The 25,530-nt window shown below is 40.5% G+C and overlaps 1 protein-coding gene across 4 annotated transcripts in view; it reads right to left on the bottom strand.

Annotated features, from left to right (window-relative positions):
* Positions 1-25,530, bottom strand: part of Gpd2 (glycerol-3-phosphate dehydrogenase 2) — a 130,863-nt gene that overhangs the window by 18,624 nt on the left and 86,709 nt on the right. For all 4 annotated transcript variants that reach the window (XM_034495115.1, XM_034495114.2, XM_076928756.1 and 1 more), the window contains exons 7-9: positions 11,397-11,561; positions 8,546-8,690; positions 4,302-4,495 (exon numbers count right to left, since the gene is read on the bottom strand). In XM_034495115.1, coding sequence (XP_034351006.1) covers positions 4,302-4,495; positions 8,546-8,690; positions 11,397-11,561 — 504 coding nt within the window. The remainder of the gene's footprint in view (positions 1-4,301; positions 4,496-8,545; positions 8,691-11,396; positions 11,562-25,530) is intronic.

Here is a 25,530-nt window from a genome sequence, read left to right as displayed (position 1 = left end):
TCTCACTGACATTTGACTAGCTTGCTTTGCTCCTTAGAATGTGCTTTCATACCTAATGCAAAAGCCTTGTAGTTCTTATTTTCCATTCCAAGCAATCCCCCTTTCTTACTGACCTCATGAAATCAAGAAAGGAAAAAAATGTCTACTTAACTAAATATTCTTCCTCTCAAATTATTAAGCTAACACTGGTCCTATCATATACCTTTGTAGCCAAGGATAGTAAGTGAACACTCCTCCCACTGTCCACAGTTAAGAGGGATGGAACGTGTCAATTGTGGAAAGCACAACAAACTGGGGCGTTGGTGTCTTAGAACTAAGACTCACGCTGCTCACACAACTAATCAAGATTCCTTTACATTTCCATCTCTTCCTTGCCATGTTACTTGTCTTTAGTAGAGATTCTAAGATCACTTGGTACACTCTAAATAGTGTACCAAGTAAAGGACAACAGAGTTAGAAGTAAGTAGTATACTGGGATACTGAAGAGTTCTCTGAGCTCAGAGAGGGTTGTGTCTCAAGCATGGAATCACTGGACTTGGGAGGTTGAGACAGGAGAAATACCTTGAGTTCAAGATCAGCCTGGGCTACAAAATGAGAGCCTGGCTAAATAAATAAGTAAATAAATAAATAAATAAATAAATAAATAGATAAATAAAATAAAATAAATAAAGAGGGCGGTAGCATACACTTTTAAACCCAACATTCAGGAAACAGAAGTAGCCAGGTCTCTGAATTGGAGATCAGCCTGGTCTACAAGGAGAGTTCCAGGATGGCCAGAGCTATAACAGTGAGAACATATCAAATTCATTTCTATTATGTCTTCAATAATTTCCTCCTTCAGTTTACTCAATGGTCTGAAGAGTAAGATAGAAATTAGAAAGGTTAGCAGAACTTTTCACGGCTCCAAGAAAAAAAAAAAAAGCTCAATGTGATTGTTTTAGATTATAATTAATACTTTTCTTCTCAAATCCTTGGTGAAGACAAGTGTTTCAAGATTAATAGAAAGTGAAGGCCAAAGGAAGTGACAATTATGCTTAAATGTGTGATTCTGTTTGGCGTTAATGATTTAGGTGTGCATTGAGAGAAAGGAGTGTTCTTTTCTCATGCTTACCATTTTCAAAAAAAAAAAAAAATTCTGAAAGAGCCATGTGAAAATATCTAAATGAATACAGGGAAACAGTGTCAGAAATCAATACTGCTCTACCCTTGTGTTTAACCTGCTGGAATGAAGTGCTAATCACAGAAATAAGATACCATATTACATTTATAAACTAATGAAACTAGAAAAAGCAAGGCGCATGACACTCTAATTAAACAGCTGGAAGACAGCCAAGCCTGTGTAAGTTGATAACCTGAGTACAATCTCTGGCAGGGAAAAGGCAGGTCTGCAGTGAGTTGATATGGCCAGCTCGGCTGTTAATTGAATAACAGGCAATCTATAAACAGTACTAATTGCACATGTGCAAGCCCATGTGCAAGTGCAGAGGCTGCGTCGAGAAGCACCCCAGAACACTGCGGGCCTGGCTGAAGCGCCCAGCAAATCTTCTGTCTCTCTTAATCCACTGCAGCCATAGCTTAGTCCCCACCACAGCATCCCTCTGATTAACCTCTGCACAGTAACTTAATGATACATTTTTCAAAAGATCATTTTTCTTCCTAACTCAATACGAAGTGCAGAACTATCAATTACCCATTTCAGCAAAGAACAAACAAGTAATCTAGAAATTTCAGCCTGTGAATGGAAAGCTTTCTAAATTGTAAAAGAAGACATGAGCTTATTCCCAAAAGGCAAAATGCTTTTCAGAACTGTTCCCAGGCATTCTGCAGAAGTGCAGGAGCTGCTGAGAGCACCAGAAGTGTTAGGATTTGACACTTTCCCTCTCTCTCTCTGAAGGATAGAGCCATTTGAGGAGACTCGAACTGTTGTCAGAACTTACTTACCCACTTAATAAAGCCTTTCTGTATGGTTAGACCGACCTCAGTGAATGCAAAGCATTTTGAATCGGCAGCTCTGGGCTAGCAAGATGGCTCACAGGGTAAAGGCAACTGCTCTGCAAACCAGGAAATTAGACTTGAATCCCTACAACCCACATAAAGGGAGACAGAGAGACACCTTAATCACATGGTTCTCTGCCTTCCACACTCATGCCTACACACACACACACACACACACACACACACACACACACACACATTCAAGGGTCATTCCTTGACATAAAAAGAGTCAATCCACACTGTACCCCATATCACATCGTGTAATCCAGAACTACTAACTGAAGTACTGTACAGTATTTAGATGGTCATATTAGAGCCAGACTGACTTAAGACTCACCATGGACCCAATAATACTGAGCTATGCTCAAAAACCAATCTCTGCCCCTCAACTTCAACTACTGCAGGAATTACATTGCTCTTAGAAGAAATGCAGACATTTCCTTACAAGGAAAGATTGGCCACGTACTTGCATAGCAGCGTGTCCAGCACATACAACACTCACTGACTACAGAGCTCTGAAAGAACAGAGGGGGACGTTTTAAAATATTTGTGCCAAGGTGGGGTAACGGTACAAAGGATAGCCCAGAAGTCATCATTAAACTAAAATAAGGTGACAAGGCTTAAATTAAATATGGCTTAAGGATAAATACACAACCATTAGACTGCAGAATACATGGAGAAGAAGGGTTTATATATGAGCCTATGGGTGTTTTAAGAACCTATGTATGTCACTTAAGGGAGTTAGAGATTTTCTTAAAGTCATTGGGGAGACTCAGAAGTGACTTTTTCTTTCTCTTTTGAGTGTGCAGGAAAAAGACGACCACACATCTGTTCTAGTAACTGAGGTCTGGCAGAAGGAGCAGTTAAGTTGAAGATTAAAAACCTAACATAGAAAGCCAATTTAAGGGCCACTCCCAACTAAGTACAAAATGACACTTGAGCCAGACATAATGGCATACTCCTATAATTCCACATTAGAGACCCAGAGGGGCGGATTGCTATGAGTCCAAGGCAAGCCTATGCTGCATAATAAGACACTGTGTGGGGTTGGAAGAAGGCACAGGTATAAGACTGGGCAATGCCAGAGAGATAAAATGGAAAGAGGTGTGTGTGGTGTTCTAGGTGTGCTAGCTAGTTTTATGTCAGCAAGCTAGAGGTATCTAAGGAGGAAACCTCAAATAAGAAAATGTTTCCATAAGACTGGATGATAGGCAAGCCTAAAGGGTATTAATTAGTGATCTATATGGGGGAATCAAGCCTATTGTTAGTAGTGCCACCCAGGGTACCACCTGGGTTTTATAAGAAAGCAGGCTGAGCATTAACTGAACATAACCAACAGGACCTACCCAAAGTCCAAACACATGGGGCTGATGGATCTGAGTCTTTCCACCTTTCAAACTTACAGTGGTTTGAACAGGTTTGGCCCTCATAGATTCTTGTGTTTTAATGCTTGGCCATAGGAAATGGCTCTATTAGGAGGTGCAGCCTTGTTGGAGGAAGAGTGTCGCTATGTAGGTGGGTTTTGAGGTCTCCTATGCTCAAGCTCCAGCCAGTAAGGATGATAGTCTTCTCCTGGATGCCTATGGATGACGAGTCTTCTCTTGACTAACTTTGGATCAAGATGTAGACCTCTCAACTCCTACTCCAGCACCATGTCTGCCTATATGCCTACATGCTTCCCACCATGATAATGGACTGAATCTCTGAACCTGTAAGCCAGCTCCAATTAAATGTTGTCCTTGTAAGGGTTGCCTTGGCCATGCTGTCTCTTCACAGCAATAAAACCCTAAGTAAGACAATACTGTTAGCTAAATAAACCATTAAAAGTACAGTTTCTATAGTACTGTTGTCAGAACACCAGAAAGACAACAACACAGACTAATATATCTGTAGTACAGGCCTGTTATTCCAGCACTTGGTAAACTGAGACAGGGAGATGACACACATCCATAATCCCAGCACTTTGGAGGTAAAAAGCAGGAGGATCATAAATTCAAGGTCATCATAAGCTACATAGAGTTTAAGGACATCCTGGAATTCATGCAACCCTGTCTTCCCTCCCTCACACCTACTCACCCCCACCCCAAAAGTGTAGTAGTCAGGAGAGGGTGTTAGCTAGAAGAGGGAACACTTCCTGGTATTTGCAAAGATCTAGGCATGAGGGGTCGGGGAGAAAAAAGCTAAGAGTTATAGTATGCAAAGTGTGGTTATGTTTCTGACTGGAGGCAAGAAAGGCCTAGCAGGTTGTTGAAAAAATCTGGTAGATACCAAAGAAGGAAGAAATGTCACGGGAATATTTACATTACCTTCAACATCAGAACTTAGGTAGTTCCGCACTTCAGTCAAGATGAAGTTAATGTCTTCTTCAGAAGGAATAGGATGTTGTGTGATGTCTGTTGGCGTATCAGTAGTGCCGGCAATTGTCATCTTCTCCCAAGGCAAGAAGAAAATAACTCTACCGTCACTGGTTGCAGGATCAAGAAGTCCCATATTCTCAGGGCTAGAGTGGAAAGAAACAATTCTATTCTGTTTGGCGCTCATGCTCAAATAAGCAAAACAAGAAAGACACGAACTACTATTTTATTATTCCATCCTAATACATAGAAATTCCTAAAAAAAAAAATTTAAAAGGTTAAAAAATAGTAAAGAGCTGAACAAATGTGATAATATTATCTTGCAATCTTCCTACCTAACATTGCATGGTTAATTAATTGTCTCTCAGTTGTTTTGGTTTTTATACTTTAGACCATTCACATTAGATAATGTCAGTGGAATAAATGCCTATAATTTCTTTTATTATGGCCAATTAACGATAACTCTTCAACCTTTTTGGGAGTCTGTGAAAAGTATTTTCCTGGGACATTTGACATTTTGCACATCCCACAGTAGAAAAGCTGAGAAGTGCATGAGAAAGAGAAGCCAAACTTTCTTGAAACTGAAATGGAATCACCAACTCCTTCGTTCTGTGATGCATAAATGAACCTGTGCTACTTTGTCACACATGATATTTTTTACTTTATTTCAAAGTGACAATGGTGTCAGAAAGTGCATGGAGAAGAAAACAGCCCAGTCTTCGTATGTTTTTTATATTTGCTAAATAACAATGTAATTGAAACGGCCAAATGGAGAGGAATAGATTAGCAATGAGAATCTGTCAAAAAAAAAAAAAATACAGTGATGTAGTATGTCAATGATTAAAGTGAAAGACAAACCCCTCACACAGATGCAAAACAAAAACAAAAACAAAAAACAACAAAAAAATCTATCTAAACCTTAGCCAAGAATTTCCACTAACACACACTGCACAATTTAAAAACAAAAATCACAAATGCACTTAAACTGGTAGATGAGCTGTAAACATGGTTCAGTGGTTCAGAACACTAGCCTCTCTTCCAGCCAACAAGGGTTCGATTTCTAGCACCCATGTGGCAGCTTAGAACCATCTCTAACTCTAGTTTCAGAGGATAAGACGCCCTCTTCTGACCTCCTTGGGTACTAGGCATGCTCAAGGTGAATAAACGTGCATGCAGACAAAATATCCATCCACATAAAATAAATGCATTAAGTTAAAAATAAAACCCATGGATGGCTGACTAAAAACTATTGTTTGAGTGTGCTGCTTATTACACTTTCAAGAATATGTGAAGTTGAAAGAAGTGGGAAAAATTCAAAACTGTCTTATTCAAATAGAGTAATGGAAATCTTTAAATACCTGTCACACTTTATTGAATTCTCACAGAGAGCTAGTGTTAAAGGTATGTTCTACAGTGACATTCCATAGACAAGAAACAATCACATTTAGTTTAAGCAATTTTCAAGAAATCTCCCTTCCACAAATATATATGTAAAGAACATGTAGTAGACCTCTTATGTTTATTATACCCTTGAAACATTAAACCCTTAAAATATTTAGTAGATATTCATTCAAATGGGTAAGAATGAGAGGGTAACAACTGTTTAAAAGCAAAAACTACTTTGCACACAACAGAAATCTTTAGTCAACTTCTTTAGTTCCTCTTATTTATACAGACTACAAGGAGGATCTGTCTCTCTCAGCAAAGCAGCCAGCCCTATATGCCATGTGTTCTAAATCCAAAGAGCCCAGGGAAAGCATCCTTCATTCAGAGTCTAGACTTTCCCTGAGGTCTTCCTGACCATCCAGTGACCCAGAGGGGAAGTGAATTTTCACAATTATGCACTGAAAAAGTATCCGATATTGTTTGGTCTCTAAAAAAAGCATTAAATCTTGTTTTGCCATTAGACCTCCAATTTCTAGTCAATCTCAAGTCTTATAAGCTTTAGGACTAGAAAAAGGGGCTTCAAATTGATACACCCTTAGATTAAGTCATCGATCACTTTAGGTTGGACATTAACACATTCAATTCCAAACTTCGGTTTGATAAATGGCTTTTTGTTGAAACAAAACATTTGAGAAACTTCAGAGAAATATCATGTTAACATCATTTATATACAACCACCTCATGGCTACATAAACTCATGATAGGTTTCAAATAATACACATGATAAAGTTAAGCATAAGATTCTAATATTTAGTAACCCAGGTAGGAAGTATAGTTAGAAACGTGTAACTCCTGAGACCCTCAGAAACTTCCATGGCAATAAAAACCATTTAAAGGGTGAAGGTGACAGTTACCAGCCGACATGTACCTGGAACCTGTAGAGAATCGGCTGCTTAAGTAAAGACATATGTGTCAAGCATAAAATTCACAAGCACAGAGGGAAGACAGAGCTACTAACAAATGGTATAAAATTTTAAGAAGCCACTTGGAAGTATCTTTCATCAGTTCTAAGTTACCTACTTCATAGTCTCCCTCGAGGAAAAGTTTGTTTTCTCATGAAAGATTAGTTCTGCAAGGTCACCCTAAAACGTCAGCTCTAGTGACAGTCATACAATGGGAGAGGTGCACAGCTCTTTTCAGTCTGTGTGATTCATTTGGCAGCAGCAGGGGAAGTTGGCTAATTTATGTGTGTGTCTAGGATTAAAGGTAATGAACATTTTTCTCATGCAGACCATTGCTTTCCTGAAGAACCCTTAGTTAAACTGAAATCAATTTATTGTTAACCACTTAGCAATCAGTGTTAGAGCTAACAGTATGTACACACATTACCAGAAAAAAAAAAATTGACCTCTTGTCAGTAGTAAAAAAAAGCAGGCTAGAAGGAAGAGGTGATTACATTTGTGTACAGCAGTCAGTGGGAGGCTGGTGCTGCTTTTGGAAGAAACCACAAATCTGAGGAAAATTCCAGGTTGGGTTTTTAAGAGTAGATTGATGAAAATCTTGTTTGTACATTGGGTTTTCTGAAGTTAAAATAATTCCTCTGGGACTAGAGACATGGCTCAGTGGTTAACAGCACCGACTGCTCTTCCAAAGATGCAGAGCTGTATTCCAAGCATCTTTGTTGGGTGGCTCACAATAACATGTGGCTCCACCTCCAGGGCTTCCAGTCCCTCTATCCTCTTCAGGCACCTGCAGTCATGTGTACATACCTATGTGCAGACATAGACACATAACTGAAAATAATAAAAGTTAAATTAGTGGGGCTGGGGAGATGGCTCAGCGGTTCAATAGCAGTGGCTGCTTCCCCCAAGGAACTCAGGTTTGATTCCTAGTACCCACATAGTGTCTGGCATCCACTAACTCCAAGATAGTTAACTCCAAGGGATACAAACCATCTTTTGGACTCCAAGGGCTGTAGACAAGCATGCGGCGCACAGACAGACTTGCAAGTGAAATACCAATACACATAGGATGAAAACAAGCAAGTCTCTGAAACATAATACTAACCACCCCTACCTCTCCCAAACACACACCTAATAGCTGTTACCATAACTGACAATGATCATTACATATGTGGGATGTTAGTTAGGATTATATCAAACTTTACTAATCCATAAACACTTCTGCAAATGACGCAACAAGAAAGAGGGCAAACCAGCTTCACTCTACGTAGTAGCCTAAGCTCAAAAAAATCTATAGCTGCTAAAATCACCCAATTTCTATGCTAGTCAGACATCAGACAAAAGGATACAGAAGTTAGCAAAATAAATAAAGCTGTGTGGCAACTGACAGCCATAATCCCAACTATTAGCAAGTTGAGTCAAGAAAATAGGCAGGAATTTGACACCAGTATGGATGAGGGACACGAGAGGAATATGCTCGATATACAATACAAGCTTGTGAAAAAGTGTCCCAGCCGGCAGTGGTGGCGCACGCCTTTAATCCCAGCACTTGGGAGGCAGAGGCAGGCAGATTTCAGAGGCAGGATGGTCTACAGAGTGAGTTCCAGGACAGCCAGGGCTATACAGAGAAACCCTGTCTCAAACACCCCCGCCCCCCCAAAAAAGTGTCCCTAGCCTAACAAAACCTAAGACAACTAATATACACAATGAAAAAAATTAAATAAACCACAAAATTCAAATAAAACACTTTTCAAAAATGTTTAAAAGAATGTCATAGAAGACATTCAGTGTGTAATCTCTTGGGAAACAGTTTTTCAGGAGATGGGTATCAAAACAGAGTGCCGTTACCTGTAGTACCCAGGCATCACAATGTGGACCCCCGCACTGGGCTGGCAGATGGGTACAATATTGTTATCATCCATTTTGCGCACGGAGTCTGTGAAAGGGCCTGTGGCATTGATAACGCACTTGGCTCTCACGTCAAACTCCTCCCCTGTGAAGAAACGCAGCATCGATTACATGATTACATACTCGGTTTGTTCTCCGCTCACCAGGACTAGTTATTAGTTCCTCTATTAGCTTAACCTATGCTGAAGTTTATTAGTACACACCACACTAAGTGACAGAGTTAGTGAAGAGCCAAAGGAAAGGCTCACGTCTGAGTCGTCTGAGTACATTTACTCAAAACGAGCCCACACTAAAAGGGAAAACAGCACACCACTTTCATCGTGGTTCTCAGTCTGTTTAAAAAGTGCTATGCTCAATCAGGAGGCTGGGGATAGCCTCCACTGGGGATAAGAATTCCTGCCTTTTTTTTTTTTTTTAATGTATTTTTTTTTTATTTATATGAGTACACATTGCAGCTATCTTCAGACACACTAGAAGAGTGCATTGAATCACATTACTGATGGTTGTGAGCTATCATGTGGTTTCTGGGAATTGAACTCAGGACCTCTGGCAGAGCAGTCAGTGCTCTTAACCACTGAGCCTTCTCTCTTATATTTTATTAATATAAAAGTAAGATGAATATTGATACTCTCATGGGCAATGTGCTTGTATAACACATTTAGGAATACAAGGCCTAGACCCAGTCCTTCCTTAACTTTTTAACTGATTTGGGATGGTTAACCTATGAGTTAAGGGACTATAGCAAATTTATGGCTTTGAGTTAATTGTTAGGAGGTTAACCATATTTTATTTAGAAATAGCCAAGAGGAGTAAACAGACAACAGTCCAGGTGACCTTACATGGATAGTTGGTTTTCAAAACGTCAGAAGTCCATAGAATTGATGCAACAAAAATTTATATAAATGTCCATTCTGATTAGAGACCTGTCTGCTCCTGACAGCTTCCTGTTGTGGATTCTAAGAAGAAATTGAGCATCCTTGGAGTTATGGCAGTTGTGTGGTGACAGCCACTAGGCAAGAATTGCCTCTTTCCATCTACAGACTAACTACTGTCCTGAAGAGGACACACATGCAGAATAGTCAACTGATTATAATCAGCCCTTAATAATCCTGCATCACTAAGGTCTGTCAGATGACTCTGGGCCAGAAGGCGGAAGATTTGATGCTCGAACATTCGGTAGTATAGGGGCTTCTCAGGTGTTCAGAGGTCTCTATAAATTGGCTAAGTTTTAGAAGCTATGTTTAGTGCTTCCTATAACTTCAGTTAACTCAGTCATTCTGGATTTCTGACGGGGTTGAAGACCCATAGTTTCATAGCCAATCCTGGCTATTTACTTTGAGAGAAAAGATCTGAGTAGATAGTTTTCAGCTGACATTCATTAAAAACCCAAAAAAAAAAAAAAAAAAAAAAAGAAAAAGAAAAAAAAAAAGCCAGGATCAAAAGTAAGTGTTTTAGTTAGAAGACAGAGGTTCTGGTTAGTCAACAAAATGATGGACTGGGTATTAGAACTATCTTATACCTCACTGGTACAATTAGGAATAAGTATGCTCTAACTGTATTTTGAGAGAAAAGTTTTACTTTAACAGGAAGAGTGATATGTAGGAGGAGCTAAGTGGGAAGGAGTACTGAGAGGAAGAGATGGAGTAAGGAGAGAAAATGAAGGAGAGGAGAAACTAGATGATGAGAGAGAGAAAGAGAGAGGAGGCATGGAGGCAGATGTTCACAGGTCTCCACCAGTCAAAGATAGTCTTTATATCTAGGTTGGGTATTGGATTACCCTTCTGATTGAGCATTACCAAACTTATAAATCCTTTGATTAACATTTTAAAAAAATTGTATAAAAGCAAAAAGGAAAGGGGGGCATGGGACAGGGGTTTTCTAGGGAGGGGAAATGGGGAAAGGGGATGGCATCTTAAATGTAAATAAAATAAAATGAAAAAAAAGAATATGAGCTAATTAATAGCTTTATTGAAGTTGAAAAAAAAAAAAAAAAAGAATTCCTGCCTAATATTCAACAAGCCCTGGGTTCAAGAAGGTAGGGAGGAAGGGAAGGAAGGACAGTGGGGATGAAAGAAGAGAGCAGGCTAGCTCAGTGGATTAAGATACTTATGTCAAGTCTGAAAAGCTGAGTTTGATCCTGAGTCTACAGGGCAGAATGAGAAAATTGACTCCCCGTCATCCTCTGACTTCCGCATTCAAGCTCTGATGTGCACATGCAAGCACACGACACGCATGTGTTTGCACATAAACACACATGTGCTAAATTACATTTTTTCAACTAGAAAAAAAAATACCCAAATGTTTAACTGCATGAGAGTGAGAAAATATATTTCACAAGTGTTGCTTTTGTTCAAGAAAGGATACAAGTGCCTACCTAGCCATAGGGCTGTGCCAAGACTGGAAATCTTATTGAGTTATAAGTGATTGACTCAAAGGCTCTGCCTGTGTCACCTAAGTGATGCTCGGAGACTTGGTACATTGATTTAATTTTACTAATCACATGTTTCTGTGAGGGGAATGAAAGGCCTTCACGGCTGTGAGAGATCTGTGGGCATTTATTATTATCCTTATCATTAGGTTACTATTTAACACAAAGGGGGAAAATTGGCAAGTCCCACAAGGGAACATTTTCATGTTAAACCAGGCATTGTTGACAGTAAGGAATATAATTAAGATGACTGAAGTCTGCCTTTCACCAAAAGAAAAGTGACAGACAAATCCTCACTCGGTCATTATACAAGCAGGGCAAAATGCTAGGAAATGCCTCCCTCCCTCATGGACCCTGGCATACCTGTGAGCACATCCTTGCACCGGGCACCACTCACTCGCTCTTTCCCAGTTTCCGGGTCTGTCTTCTTGAGCAAGCTCACCACCTCCATGTAATTGGCCGTGGCAGCCCCGTACCTGGCAGCAGTGAGGGCGATGGCGAGGTTCATCCGTGCATCGTTGTGTTGTCCTGAAGCAGAGAGAAGCATGAAGGGAGGGACAGGAGTCACCTCGAGCCACGGACTGGTGGTACAGAAGTGTGTCACAACAAATATATCACATCTGTCCCTGTCACCTGGGATCTATGTGATGGCTGGGCAGCTCTACAGGGTACCATCTGGAAATATGTGGTCATCCTCGGGTGACATTTACCTGCCTCTTCAGCAAGTGAATTTTGTGTAAGAGAAAAATGATGGCATTACTCCTTTCCTACAGAACTGACATCAATTATCCCAAAGTTTTAAACTTATTTCTCAAATAAGTAATTATTCTCTTCATGTGAGAACATATGTATGTGTCAGACTTTTTTCCAATACAGAAAAAACCCTAAACATGAAAGCAAGGCAATTCAAAACCTTGGACTATCTGACACCCCAACTGGTGTTGATGAATAATTTTTTATGAGTGCATGCCTATCTTGTATTCAAAATTAAGACTTCCCTCTTCCACAGAGAATCTCAGTATTCCATAAAAGGATTTCTCTTGGTTTGAATTTTGATCGGAGCTCCTTAAAATGTAACATTTTTTAATAGCACATAAAAGTTAAGAAATTAAGCAGGGCAAAATTTAATTACAGAACAATCCCTACCTGTGTTGTTAGAGATTTATTGCTGAAAAATCTTAGTTAAAGAAAACTAAGGGGGTGGAGAAGGGGGAAGAGATGATTAATCACTTTAAAATACTGGCATCACTGGAGACTTTTCCTATTTATTATTGCCAGCACAGTTAACGCTGACCAGGGAGAATTACTCTACATTGCAGGTCCAGGTTCTCTGTGCCCTGAATAATTAATTATCCTCAGCTAGATGTATTGAAGCAGAGTTCAAATTCCCACACATCGGGATCAGTTCTATCAAGATACTACTGATATAGGGATGAATCTAATGGATATTGTTGTTGATTGATGCCACCAGCATACCAAACTCGTAGTATAAATGGTTTATGTAAAGTTTCTTCCTTGTGATTCAGTCTGGGAGCCCTGAACGAGTCAGATGTTCCAGGGAAAAGGGCAAAGTTATAAAGAGAGAATCGATGACTGGAGATCCTGCGGCCCCTCCCCACAAACATCTTATTTGAAAACGGCCTGAAGAATATCAGCCTGAAAGAAACTCTCTTCCTAAGTCCACACACTATAAGGGGAGGGTGGCTATCAAACGTGCAAACTGTTTATTGTTCTTTATCCAGAGCGGCGCCATTTACTACCCTTAAAATACTGTATCAGAAAATTCAAGAATACAAAATACAAGAAGAAACAATGGCAACAGCAATAGTGAGAAAGATTCAATTCAGCATGACCCTAAGGTGGCTTAAAACAGCCAAGTCCAAGAAGCCAACATTCATCAGTGTAAGAATACCGAATACACCGCACAAGACTAGATGAATACACACAGCCCAAGAAATGAAATGGAACACCACTCTAAGGTTGCTTTCTCTCTGGGATAAAGAGATGACAGGAATGCTGGTCATGTGGCACACACCTTTAATCCCAGCACTCAACAGGCAGTAGAGGCAGGTAGATCTATCTGTGACTTTTGAGGACAGCCTAGTCTACACAGTGAGTTCCAGAACAGCCAGGACTACATAGAGACTATCTAAATAAATAAACAGACAGACAGACCTAAGGAGTAGCCCACATCTAGTCCCTGCTCTGTGGAGAAGCACACAATGCCTCATACCTCCTAAGGGCTGAAAATCAAAGAATTTAACTTCTCTTTGAGCCCAGGGGTTCCTGTCTCCTCCCCAGAAATACTCTGCCCAAGAGTCTCCTTCACCATCTTCCTCTCTGCATTCCGAGCAAATCTTTGCCTCTATTCACTTCAACTTGCCCTTTGCCCTGGGACACGGATGCCTGCAGGGAGCACTTCTTGAGGTGTGATACATTTTCATTTTTTCATCTAAATGGCCCCACTCTGTTTCCTGACATTTTGAAAGTGTCTCTATGTGCCTTGTAATTTTATTTCTAGATAAAAAGGACTTTGGCAACGCTGCCAGTCATGAGACCAGGATAGGATAGAATGAAATGCCCACCCAATTGATCTGCTAATTCCAACCTATTTCCTCAGAACCGTGCGGCATCTCCATTTCACTCATCAGCATTACCTTAGCATGCACACAAGGACCCAGGCAGCAAGTGCACAAATATGTCTCTGCTCTGCTCTGTTTGCATGTGAAATCTTACATATGTGCACATACTAAGCTTACAACCACAGGACAGAACCACAGAAGAGGGGGGACTGTTCAAATAGAGTATGAGATGCACCCACTAAAAAGAACACAGTTGCTGGGGTAGAGATTTTATATTAACTCCCAATGGCCTTGACCAAGCAGAGTGAGAGGTCTTGTAACAGAAACATATGTGAACATGTACATTTTGGAATGTGCCATCTAAGAGACAGGCCTTCCACAAATACTCTTTACAAATACTATTCTCAGAACTAAGTCTGGCATCTAAGTTAAAGGACAAATAGAAGGGTGGAGGGAATCAGAGGGAAGGAAGGAAAATCATTCAATGTATAAAGAATATGAAGAATAGCCAAATATGAAAAAGTAAAAAGGTCACTAAGGAGCTGGTGAAAGCCTGTGAAGCTGTGACTATCCCCTGCAGTCCTTTAGTATAGGACACCTTTAAGTGGTCTTTGTCTATGTAAAGACCCTTGCATAAACAAACATGCCTAACTTCTATCTACCTACTAGTACAGCAAGTCTAACTTTTAGGAGCAACAATTTACTAAAAATAACACCAGCCATGATTCCATCACCAAGCAGCCAGTTTGCAATTAAGAGAATTTCCTCTCATCCTCCTATGCCCTGACCTGAGTCTGACACAATCATTTTGATGAGCAAAGGGGATCAGATGCCTGCCAGAAAGAATATCTTCTCCTAAAGCTTTAGCCCCATTTCCAACAAAATCCTCACAGAATGTTTCATTGTCTCAGGCTTCTGGTGTCACAGTGACCTCTCTAGCAGCTTCCCCTTCCCAGTTGGGCTAATCTACAAAAGTCAAGCTGATTTCATGTCGCCATTACATTTAAAACTTCCCTTTCTGAGAGGAAGAGTACAGAAGACTGAGCAAAATAGGTATGTGTACGTGAGACTGTGGAGATTCTTAACTTCTGCTTCAAGTACATGTGATGAGCACAGCTAAAAAGAAAAGTGGAAATGAGAACGAACCATTTCTCAGAGAATTCTGACAGCATACAATTTCCAAAATCACTTACTGAAAGCGTGCATGGTGTATGTCAGGACTGGTTGGGTCAGGAACCATGGGGGGAATGATGTAGAGCGATCGTGATGCAGGGCACATAGCAGTGATGTGGGGTTGAGATCGTTGTACTGCAACTTTTGAGGGTATCAATCACCTGGGTGGAGGAATGTGGATAAGGCAGTGCATGCATGCGTGAGGGCAGGCATAAGTGCACGCGTACAAAGTGTCCTTTATAGAAAGGCTGAGTACTTCTGAACTTATACAGCTCGTGTGGTGTGTGCGTATGCGTGTGCGTGTGCGGTATCCTTTATAGAAAGGCTGAGTACTTCTGAAATTACCCAGCTCATGTGGTATGTGAGTGTGTGTGTGTGTGTGTGTGTGTGTGTGTGTGTGTGTGAAGTATCCTTTATAGAAAGGATAAGTACTTCTGAAATTACCCAGCTTGTGTGATATGCCCCTCAAGGTATTACTTCTCCTACTTTATATGAATGTACAGCAAAAAACAGACAAGTCAGGCATCAACGCACATTCCTTTAATCCCTGTACATAGGAGAGAGAGGCAGGTGAATCTCTATGAGGACAGCAAGGTCTATATAAAGAGTTCCAGGCTAGCCAAAGCAACACAATGAGTCAGTCTCTGTCTCCCTCCTACCCCTCACCACACACAAAAGGTGATTCAGCAAGGAAATCAGAAAAACAAGCAAATAAACAAACAAACCTACAAACAACAACCAAAACAGAAAACGGAAATCATCCTTTTCCCCTGGACTAGAAATTTTCATTATATTTCACTTGTGCAACTGTGTGATCTATTACAAATATTGTCTCACTCTTATCCTGTTCCTGTAGCCATGACTTTTGTCCTAAGTCTTCAGGATCCCTTTTTCTTGTTCTCACTCTGGACTCCACAATGGGAAATTACATGGTCAGTGGAATACTAGCAACCAGGATAAAAGTGAGCTTCAAAGGGCCTGTGCTCCTTCCCTCTGCCAATGCAGTGAAAAGGACATTCTCGGGTAAGCAGGATCCAGGGCAAAATTCAAGGTGTAATCTCCTCCAGTCATCTCAGCCCAGGCTGTACCCACTGCCTATCACTCAGTCAACACCTACCTCACAAACAGATACAGCCAGAGAGTCACCCAGCCTACCCCAGACAAGAACAGAAGAGCCGAGCACAAACACCAATACATGAGCAATAAGCTTTAAGCAATTAAAACAATTAAGGAAAGTAGGCTCAGTGCTAAGTGCACTTCCGATTTTAGAGGGTCTAGGTTCAGTTCCTGAAATCCATACAGAAGCTCATGACCATATGTAACTCCAGTCCCATGGGACCTTACACCCTCTTTTGGTCTCCACAGACATTGCACCCATATAATACACATACATGCAGAAAACCCTGAAACATAAAAATAAGTAAATCTTTCTTCTAAAAAGCAATTAAGGAAGACTGCTTATGATGGTCCATAACTGCTTACTTGCAGTGATAGCCAGAGCTTATGCAGAAGCACAAAATACCAGAAATACAGAGCCAGTATCAGTATGTCTCAATTATGGTAGGTAGTACCTAAAAAATGACTTTCTTTTTACTGAGACCATAAATTATTCATCTATCTTTTATACAAGTTAACAGGAATTAAGTTTTTTTTTAAAAAAATAAAAATCCTCCTGGGTTGATGTACGTTTTTCCAGAAAAATGTCTTCTAATATAGAATACAGTCTTCTCATGTAGAGTAGAGAAAAATCAAAGGTATAATATTCTAAGTTGATGAATTGGAGTAATTTGCTGTCACTTATCCATACTACAGTTCTCAAGAAGGGACACCTGTTAGCACCGAACATGTAATCATTTTTATTATTTAGTACAAAGGTACAATTAAATGCAGGCACAGGATGTGACCCGCATCACAATTCTGCCTGGCCTTTCTCTTCCCAGTATCTTTTCATTATCCTAGGCCCTTTGTTCCTCCGTGTTTCTTTTGTCTCACCTTAAGTTCTGGAACAAGCTATTTACAATCTGAATAATTAGCAATCAGGGTGGATCTGTGGTCTTTGGCCTCGTGTAAAGGAAACATTGTCAGATGCCTTAACATGACACACTGAAACAAGTAAAGTTTCTATACCCTCAGGACTTTCCCTTTCTTGAAAAAAAAGTTTTAAATGAATCTAATGAGGAGTGAGTTTTCTACTTCTCAGACACTTAGGAATCTAACTAGAGTAACAAAAATGAAGCTTCATTTAAAATGCAAACAACAGAATGCTTTGAGTATTCATTAGCTATTTTCGTACAAAATGTTCTATACATTAGTTTACAATGAACACTCCCAGTGCCTGCCTACTTGAGGACAATGCATTCCTTCTAGCACAAGCCAAGAGTGGTTTTGTAAATTTCTTTCTTTCTTCTTTCCTCTCACTACTTCTTAGAAGATGAAAAGTGAAAAGACCCATATGACAAAAATTAATTGAAGTCCCAAGAGTCAAAACACGGGAGACTGTTATATAAACCATACAATCATGAGGCCTAACAGCCCGGGTTTACTCTTCCTGGCTTGCAGAATGCACTAGGCTCATTTGATAAGTCCTTTTGGAAAACCTACTTCTGATCAAGAAGATCTACCTTTGTTGAGGAAGTCTGTAGACAACACAGAATTGTCACTCCAAAAATTTGAGCTGAATATATTTTAAACTCATTCCTTTTCTGCATATTGATTAGACAGCTACTACCTCTGTGCTGTGCGCCAAAGTATCATTTATGGAAACAGAAATCAAAAAGGTCAGATTGATCCAGCTGCCCTGGATTGCGGGCTACGGAAGTAAAATCTATATATTTGTGGCAGTCGCATGTTCCCGGGGTCCTCATGTCCTAGTGCCTTTCCTTTCCCCTGAAGTTTTCTACAATGCTACCAAGCCTAATGCTCCAGACACACCAGCTCTTTTCTCCTAAATTTGGAGGAGATGTGCAAAGTTTCTTTCCCAGGGAATATGTGTCCGGGGTCAAGGCTGGTCTCCACAGACTAAGTCCTGAACTCACTGCATCTGATAGTCTCTTCTCTCAGCTACTCAAGCAGAAATGACGCATGAGAGAAAGGCAGGGCAAAGAGACAGGAATCCTCCTTCACTTTAGAACCAGGTTGAAGGCCCTTGACAAAGGAGACTCAAGTGAACCAGCACAATCAAGGATTTCCTTCCTTTCCGGGTGTAAACACAGTGCTCTAGGAATCGCACCAGAATCCCCATTTACAGTAAAAGGTTTGCCCTAGGTTCCTTTGTGCAACACTTGTGGATTCCTGATTTTACCTTATCGGATTATAAACCCATCCAAGGGACCTTTAGAGCCACCACTACCATCCAACTTACCAGAAGAGAGAAAAGAGAGCAGGGGAGATGAATTAGTAGGTAAAGTGAACATGAGAGAGGAGGGGAGGGTGGGCAAGGGAAAGAGAGAGGTACCTTAACAGCCAGTGCTACACAGTGAGGTGTGGTCTCAAAAAAGTTATCGTTATTGTCAAAACGTTAAAGAAAAAGAAAAAAAAACTGAATACTTTTCTATTCTAAATGGTTCAGCAGGTCAAAGTGTTTGCTACCAAGCCTGAGGACCTGAGTTCAATCCCTGGGACCCACATGATGGAAAATAAGTTTACTGGTCATCAGTCTGGAAACATTCCCTCCCTCAAATGTGTGACAGCCCATTTCTAAATCCTTGAATTTCACTTCCCTATGAGTTTGCTTTCCTTTCACTAGGACTGATATGCGGATTTTCTTTTCCTTTATATATAGGAAGACGCGAGAATGGAATTGGACCTTGGGAAATGATACTGACACAGCAGTGTACTGCTTCTAAACTTAAAAAATCTCCATCCAGGGCTCTTTATTTTCTCTTAAAAGGCAAAACCAAAACCAGGAAATTTTGCCGGTTTTTACAGAGGAAATCAACACTAGCTATAAAGTGTACTAACCTGGGCAAAATATGGTAAAGCAGAATTACAACCCCTTAAACAGCCATTAACAACAGCCAGTAGCCTGGTACTGGCTGCTGTTTCTTGGCTGGCTTCCTTATGTCTACCTAGTTCCCTGTCTCATACATTAGCCTAGCAAAGAGGCTTCCCTCCCACAGAAGAAAGGTCAGCCTCTAGTCTTGCTTGGTCCCTAGTCACGAACCTTCCTCTATCCAGTGCTAGAGATTTTTTTCTAAAGGGCAGTGTGAGCATGGTGGCAGCACTGTCCTCTTTCTAGCTACAGTGACAGAGAGGCCAGCACTGAGGCAGTCATCTGCTAACCTGCAGCAGTGAAGAGAGCACAGATCCTGGAACAGAGTTCTTCAAATCATTTTCCACTCACTATTTTCAAGCTAAGCCTTTTTTGCCTTCCCAACATTTCTGTTGCCACTCAAGAATCTTCCTAAGAAAAGCTCTTAACTTGCCAAGTACAGTGGGTCAAAGTTGCAATCCCAGCATTGCAGACACTGATGCAGGAAAACAACAGATCCAAAGCCAGAAAAAGGACAAGGGCTAGTGGTGGCGCGGATTTTTAATCCCTGCACGCCTCTGTGAGTTTAAGGCCAGCCTGGTCTAACTAGAGTTCTAAGAGGCAGCCAGGGCTACACAGACAAGAGACCCTGTATCAAAAAGCCCAAAAGGAAGGAGAGAAAGAAGAGGAGGAGGAGGAGAAGGAGGAGGAAGAGGAGGAGGAAGAAGAGGAAGAAGAGGAAGAAGAGGAAGAAGAGGAAGAAGAGGAAGAAGAGGAAGAAGAGGAAGAGGAGAAGGAGGAGGGAAGAGCAGTGGGGGAAGGAGGAACACAAAATAATTATTTTTTTCTTCTGCACATCACTAAACTAAGCACGACCACACACTGTGCCTCAACTGCTTATCACACCTGCCACAGGGCAGGCCAAAAAGATTTTCCTGGCATCTACCAGCTCTACTTACTTAAGTTTTTATCTTCAGATTTAACATAAACCAACTAAAAAATTAACAACTTACTTAAATAACAAGCCAAAAATCCCTTTATGTAACTAAGTCACCTTTCATCACAGAACAAGCCAACATAAATGAACTCCTGCACTTACACAGGCCCATTTTCTCTATTTGTCGGAATAGGTTTTAACAAAATGCAGGAATAGCCAACCCCATGAGTGACTCAGAGTGTGACTTACATAATAAACACAAGGAATCCTGCACTGAGGACCAGCCAGGGAATTCAAAACCGCAAGAAGCCTTCTGAGAACCTTTATCTGTTTAGTCCCAGAGATAGTTTCTTAACAGATTCGTATCTCTAATCACAAAAGATTCCACCCCTTATCAAGCTGTTATCAAATCATTATGACCATCGCCAAGAGTCCAGATTATCTGAAAACCTGTTTACCAGAAGCCAACAACCACGGGGGAGAGGACACATGAAAACTGGCCACGCCTGATCGGGACCCTCCCCGTAACCAGGTTCAGACCCTTCCTTAGTCCATATCTTCATCTGTAAGTTACTGCTACGAACGACTTCTCTGACCAGCTATTGAAGCCTCTGAAATGGCCAGATTCAGAATACATGGAAAAATTGTAAGTACAAAACTACCACAGTCAAGAAACATTACTTTCTATTAAATTAACCTTATCTTTCATTTTACACAATGTTGAAACGGAAAACATTCTGCCTCCACCTTCCAAATGCTAGGATTATAGAGGTTCGCCATCAACCAGTTTGAGGATGAAACCTTTGTATACATCGGGAAGTGGGGTGGGGGAAACCACTAAGCTACAACCCAGCCCTCTGTCTGAATTTTTACTAACGTATCCGGATCTTATATTGATTATGATCTCTGGACTTTCTATTTGAACAGCACTTCATCAGATGTGCAGTTTCTCAGGAGAGTAAGTGGGGGAATGAATACCCTCTAGCTTATCTCTGGCAAGGACCAGGATGCCTGGCAAGCAGAGAGGTGTTGAGGTTCTCTTTCCTGTTTGGTTTGGTAAGAGTAATCAATTTACAATGACTGAGTTGTTCTAATGCCAATCAGCTTACCACAGCCTGGTCACCAATAATCATACTCAGGCAAAAACAGCAAGGTGAAAATACTTCATTTCACTGCTTGCTAATAGCACACTATCTGAAATGTCTTCTAGACAAAAAGACATGGTGTTTATGTATGCCATAGTTAACAAGGAAATGGTATCAATATTGTAGCTGTATATATCTAACAATGTGCCACACACCATAACCATGTATTAACATAAATATGTTGATGAAAATAATATAAACATGTAATACAGAACTTCCCCCTTTGGGATAGCAGGGGGGAAATAGTTACATATATAATCGATATTCCCCCTGGACTGAAGAAAAGTGTTTCCAATATTCTACAGCTTGGAATTTACACTCAATAATTGCATGAGGTTACAAATAAAATAATTCAATAAATAAGCTGTTGATTCATTTCAGATAAATTATTACATAAATTACAACAAAACAATAGCATAAACACCTCTTGCTTAAAATGGTGGCACAGCCTACAGCCCTAGTTCCTGGCAGCTGAGATGTGGGATTGAAAACTTGAAACTAGGAGGCTACCTAGCAGAACCTTGTCTCAAAAAATAAAAATAAAATCACTCCAACTAGCTCTTTCAAAAAAAAAAATAATAATAAGGGCTTCAGAGAATGTCAAAAATGTTCCCTTTATCTATGAAGTAGTTAGTCATGTGCATGTAATAACATGAGTATTAAAAAAATTTACTTCAAAATTAGAGCCTTACACTTCTAAACACACCAATTTTTTTTAAAGGTTACAAATATAGATATTATACAATTCTACATGAAACTAAACTGGAAATATATTCATTACTTTCACTCTCATCTTTTAAATACAAAGCTGGGACATACAGCCATTACCAATGTTTTCACTTTCATTTTATAATGAAAAAAAAGTAAAACTAATCAAATTCTGTGTTTCTGTGTGTGGGGCTTCTTGCCCAGGTTCCTGGCAATTCTCAAGGTCTCTCTAGACTATTGTGAAAGCATCTTATTAGTTCCCAGGACAGTCAAGGTGCCCTTGCCCTGCTGTCTGTTATTCTTGGTGGCCTTCCACCACAGGCTGGACCCCATGGAGCTCCACATTCAACCTTCACCACACCTGGTGATTTATAAGGAGCCCCCACCTGCCCAAAGCTAGCATATGCTCACACACTGATTTCTGCCTTCAGACCACGGGGGTCTAGTGGTCCCTACAGATACAGTCTACCCTGTCTGTATTCCTGTATTCAATTCCCTCCACATCCCCATGGACTAGAACCTGCCTGGCTGCTCTCCGTGTTCTGGAGGACTAGAACTCTATCTGGATGCCCACCATATTCCTATGGGCTAGGACTCTTTGTTGAAGCTTTCCATGTTCCTGCAGAAGAGAACCCAGTCCAAGCTAGAGTCTGAACATCCTGCCTAGTCTTTCTCCCAAAGTCTGGTTTCTTAAAAATTAAAAGGATTACCTGGTGTGTCTTACAAAGATCCCTTCTTCCCAAAGAAAAGACCATCATGTATTTGATTCCACTAAAAAGACTACTTTCCTGGTTAGACCCATACACTGATGAGGGTGCGAAGTTGCTGTTTCAGCTGGAACATGTGGCTATCACTCAAATCTACACAATGGAAGGAAGGGTGCTCAGAACCCAAAGGGACATAAAACCCATCTGATGAGTGGCTACTCTCACTCAACCAAAAAGAGCTTAAAGAGCCCTGTCTTCAAATTTTACCCACACTTTCAGGACAAGAACATTATTTATGGAACTAGAAAGATGGTTTCATAGTCAAGAGAGCTGGCCACTCTTTCAGAGGATCCAAGTTTGATTCCCAGTACCCATATCAGATGGATCACAACTACCTGTAAGGCCATGGAACTCCGGTGGATCTGATGTTTTAGTCTGGCTTCTATAAACACACAAAACACACACACACACCAGGTATACAATCAGACACATACATACATATACATAAAGATGAAATAAATGTTTAGAAGAAGAGGAGAGAAAGCTTGTTAGTTGACATTGCTAAGGCTTAGTGCTACCCCAAGTGGCTGTGTAAGTAGAGTCTATGAATTTCTTACCACCTATATGCAATATGAAAATCGTGCCTTATCTAATTTTTTCTCAGTTTACAGATTTAAAGTCAATATACTTTATGAATTCTTAATTCATCTGGTCATAAATAAAATTTATATGTCAAAATGTTGAATTCTAATTAAAAACCAAAGCTTAAAAATCAAGACTCAAGCAGACGACACTAGACTATTCACCTTAAAGAGCGAGCAAAATTATAATATATTACACCATTAAAAATGCAACTTAAAATACAGCATATTACTCTTCGACTTAACACACGTCTCCAAACTTCTGAGGAGCACTGCACAAAGACGCCTTTGTAAAACACGCTCGACAGCGCTTTGATGTGACCGTATGTTCATTAAAAGGAAGTATTACTACTTACATACATAAGGTACATAATGAATTCAGTATGTGTCTAGAGTTGGCTAATGCCATTAAAGCACAAGCCAAAAGCACAGACTATAAATCAAAATGCAATTTGTCAAAGTTAGATCTTAATATGATACAGGTTAAAAATAAATAAATAAATTACCAGTGTCACTATACGGGATTGGTGAGGAGAACTGAGCCCAAACTGCGACCAGGTTGCAACTGACATGCCTTTATTCTATCTATAGCCTTGGCTATTCCTCTCCTTCTCCCACCTGGATAAGTACAAAATTAGCATGCAGCAGGCCTTCTTCACTCTCCAGGGGGTTTATATCACTAATACTGCTCTAAAGACTACTATTCTTTCCAAAATGCTGACATAAACCAGTTGGGCAATGATGGTTTTTTTTTTTTTTTCCCTTTAAGACTACATTTTGTTGAAGTTTTAAAGATCTAGATTATTCTTAAAACAGAACTTGGGAACACTTGACGTTACTTTATTCATACATCCTCATACTGTAGATTTAACAAGAGACCAGAAAAGGTAGACTTACAAATAGAGGCAAAGCACAGAGACAGCTACCAGTAACATGAGAAAATCTAGAGAGTGTACATGGGGTGGGGCAGGAGATGGGGGGTAGGCTGTGAAGGAAATGAAAGCAACACGGTGCACCCCATTCTCTTCAGTTCTCTTTCCACACTAGGGCTCCTTCAAAGCAGCACTAATCTCTTCAAAGACATTCGTCCCCCAAACCTGTTTCCTATATCTCTGTCAAATAATGTTTTTACTCACAGGATCCCCATGGCCAACACAATTCAAGTGGAATATATGCCTCCCTATGATCCAGGATCTCTGTGCTACTCTCTGCTTTGTATCTTTCTGAGGAGGCTCCACATGGCTGCCTTCTAGATGGCCTGAGCTTCATACCACTAGCCAACATGTTCCTTTTCACACCCTCCCCAACTACCTTGACTTGGTTTTTTTCTCTTGCTTAAAATTTAGCAAAATATTGCACACTTAAGGGAAGTTTTCTAGACCTATCTCACCTAGCATGTCATGGCTAGGTGCTTCTGTATTTAGCTCATATGCTTTTCTACAGCTTTTGTCAGAAAGTCTTTAGAGAATATGAAGCATTTTGAATTTGGCTCAGCACCTATGATACTGTCCAGCTGATAGAGATGCCGATATGCAACTGCTAAAAAGAAATAATAACTAGCCTTCTGGTTTCCATCTGTGCCTAGAACTGACCCTGTGCCATAGCTCTCCGTACCCAAATGCTGCAGGGAGAGAGCTGATCTCCCAAGAGTGCTGACACACCTGAGAACACAGCTAAGACCACCACTTCTGCTCAAATACCTAGCCGGAGAAGGACCCACCCAGAGGCATCACAACACAGGAACCACTGAGTAGCCTGGAACAGGAACCTTCCAGTTTCCATCTGCACCCTGGAGCTGACCCTGTGCCACAGCTCTCCATACAGTGAAATTCCTCCCGGATAGAACTGGTCTCCTAGAAGTACTGACACACAGGCTTGCAGGAGGGACAAGCCATAGTCAGAGACAGCAAGACCAGCTAACACCAGAGATAACCAGATGGTAAGAGGCAAGGGCAAGAACATAGGCAACAGAAGCCAATGTTACTTGGCATCATCAGAACCAAGTTCTCCCACCACATTGAGCCCTGGATACCGCAACACACCAGAAAAGCAAGACTGTGATTTAAAAATCACATCTTATGATGATGATGATAGAGGACTTTAAGAAGGACATAAATAACTCCCTTATAGAAATACAGGAGAACACAGGTAAACAGATAGAAGCCCTTAAAGAGGAAACACAAAAATCCATTAAAGAATTACAGGAAAACACAACCAAGAAAAAGCAAGAAAGTAATCTTTCAACAAACACAAAAGAAGATAGCCACACAAACATAATTCCACCTCTAACAACAAAAATAACAGGAAGCAACAATCACTTTTCCTTAATTTCTCTTAACATCAATGGACTCAATTCCCCAATAAAAAGACAGACTAATACGTAAACAGGACAGAGCATTTTGCTGCATACAAGAAATGCACCTCTGTGACAAAGACAGACACTACCTCCGAGTAATAATTTTCCAAACCAATGGTCCCAAAAAATAAGCTGGAGTAGCCGTTCTAATCACCTAAAGAAATGTTCAACATCTTTAGTCATCAGGGAAATGCAAATCAAATAACCCTAAGACCACCTCACACCAGTTAGAATGGCTAAGATCAAAAACTCAGGTGACAGCAGATGCTGGCAAGGAT

This window comes from Arvicanthis niloticus, chromosome 2, assembly GCF_011762505.2.
Source record: "Arvicanthis niloticus isolate mArvNil1 chromosome 2, mArvNil1.pat.X, whole genome shotgun sequence".
Classification (NCBI taxonomy): Eukaryota; Metazoa; Chordata; class Mammalia; order Rodentia; family Muridae; genus Arvicanthis; species Arvicanthis niloticus.
This window is presented reverse-complemented; position numbering and strand designations above follow the sequence as displayed.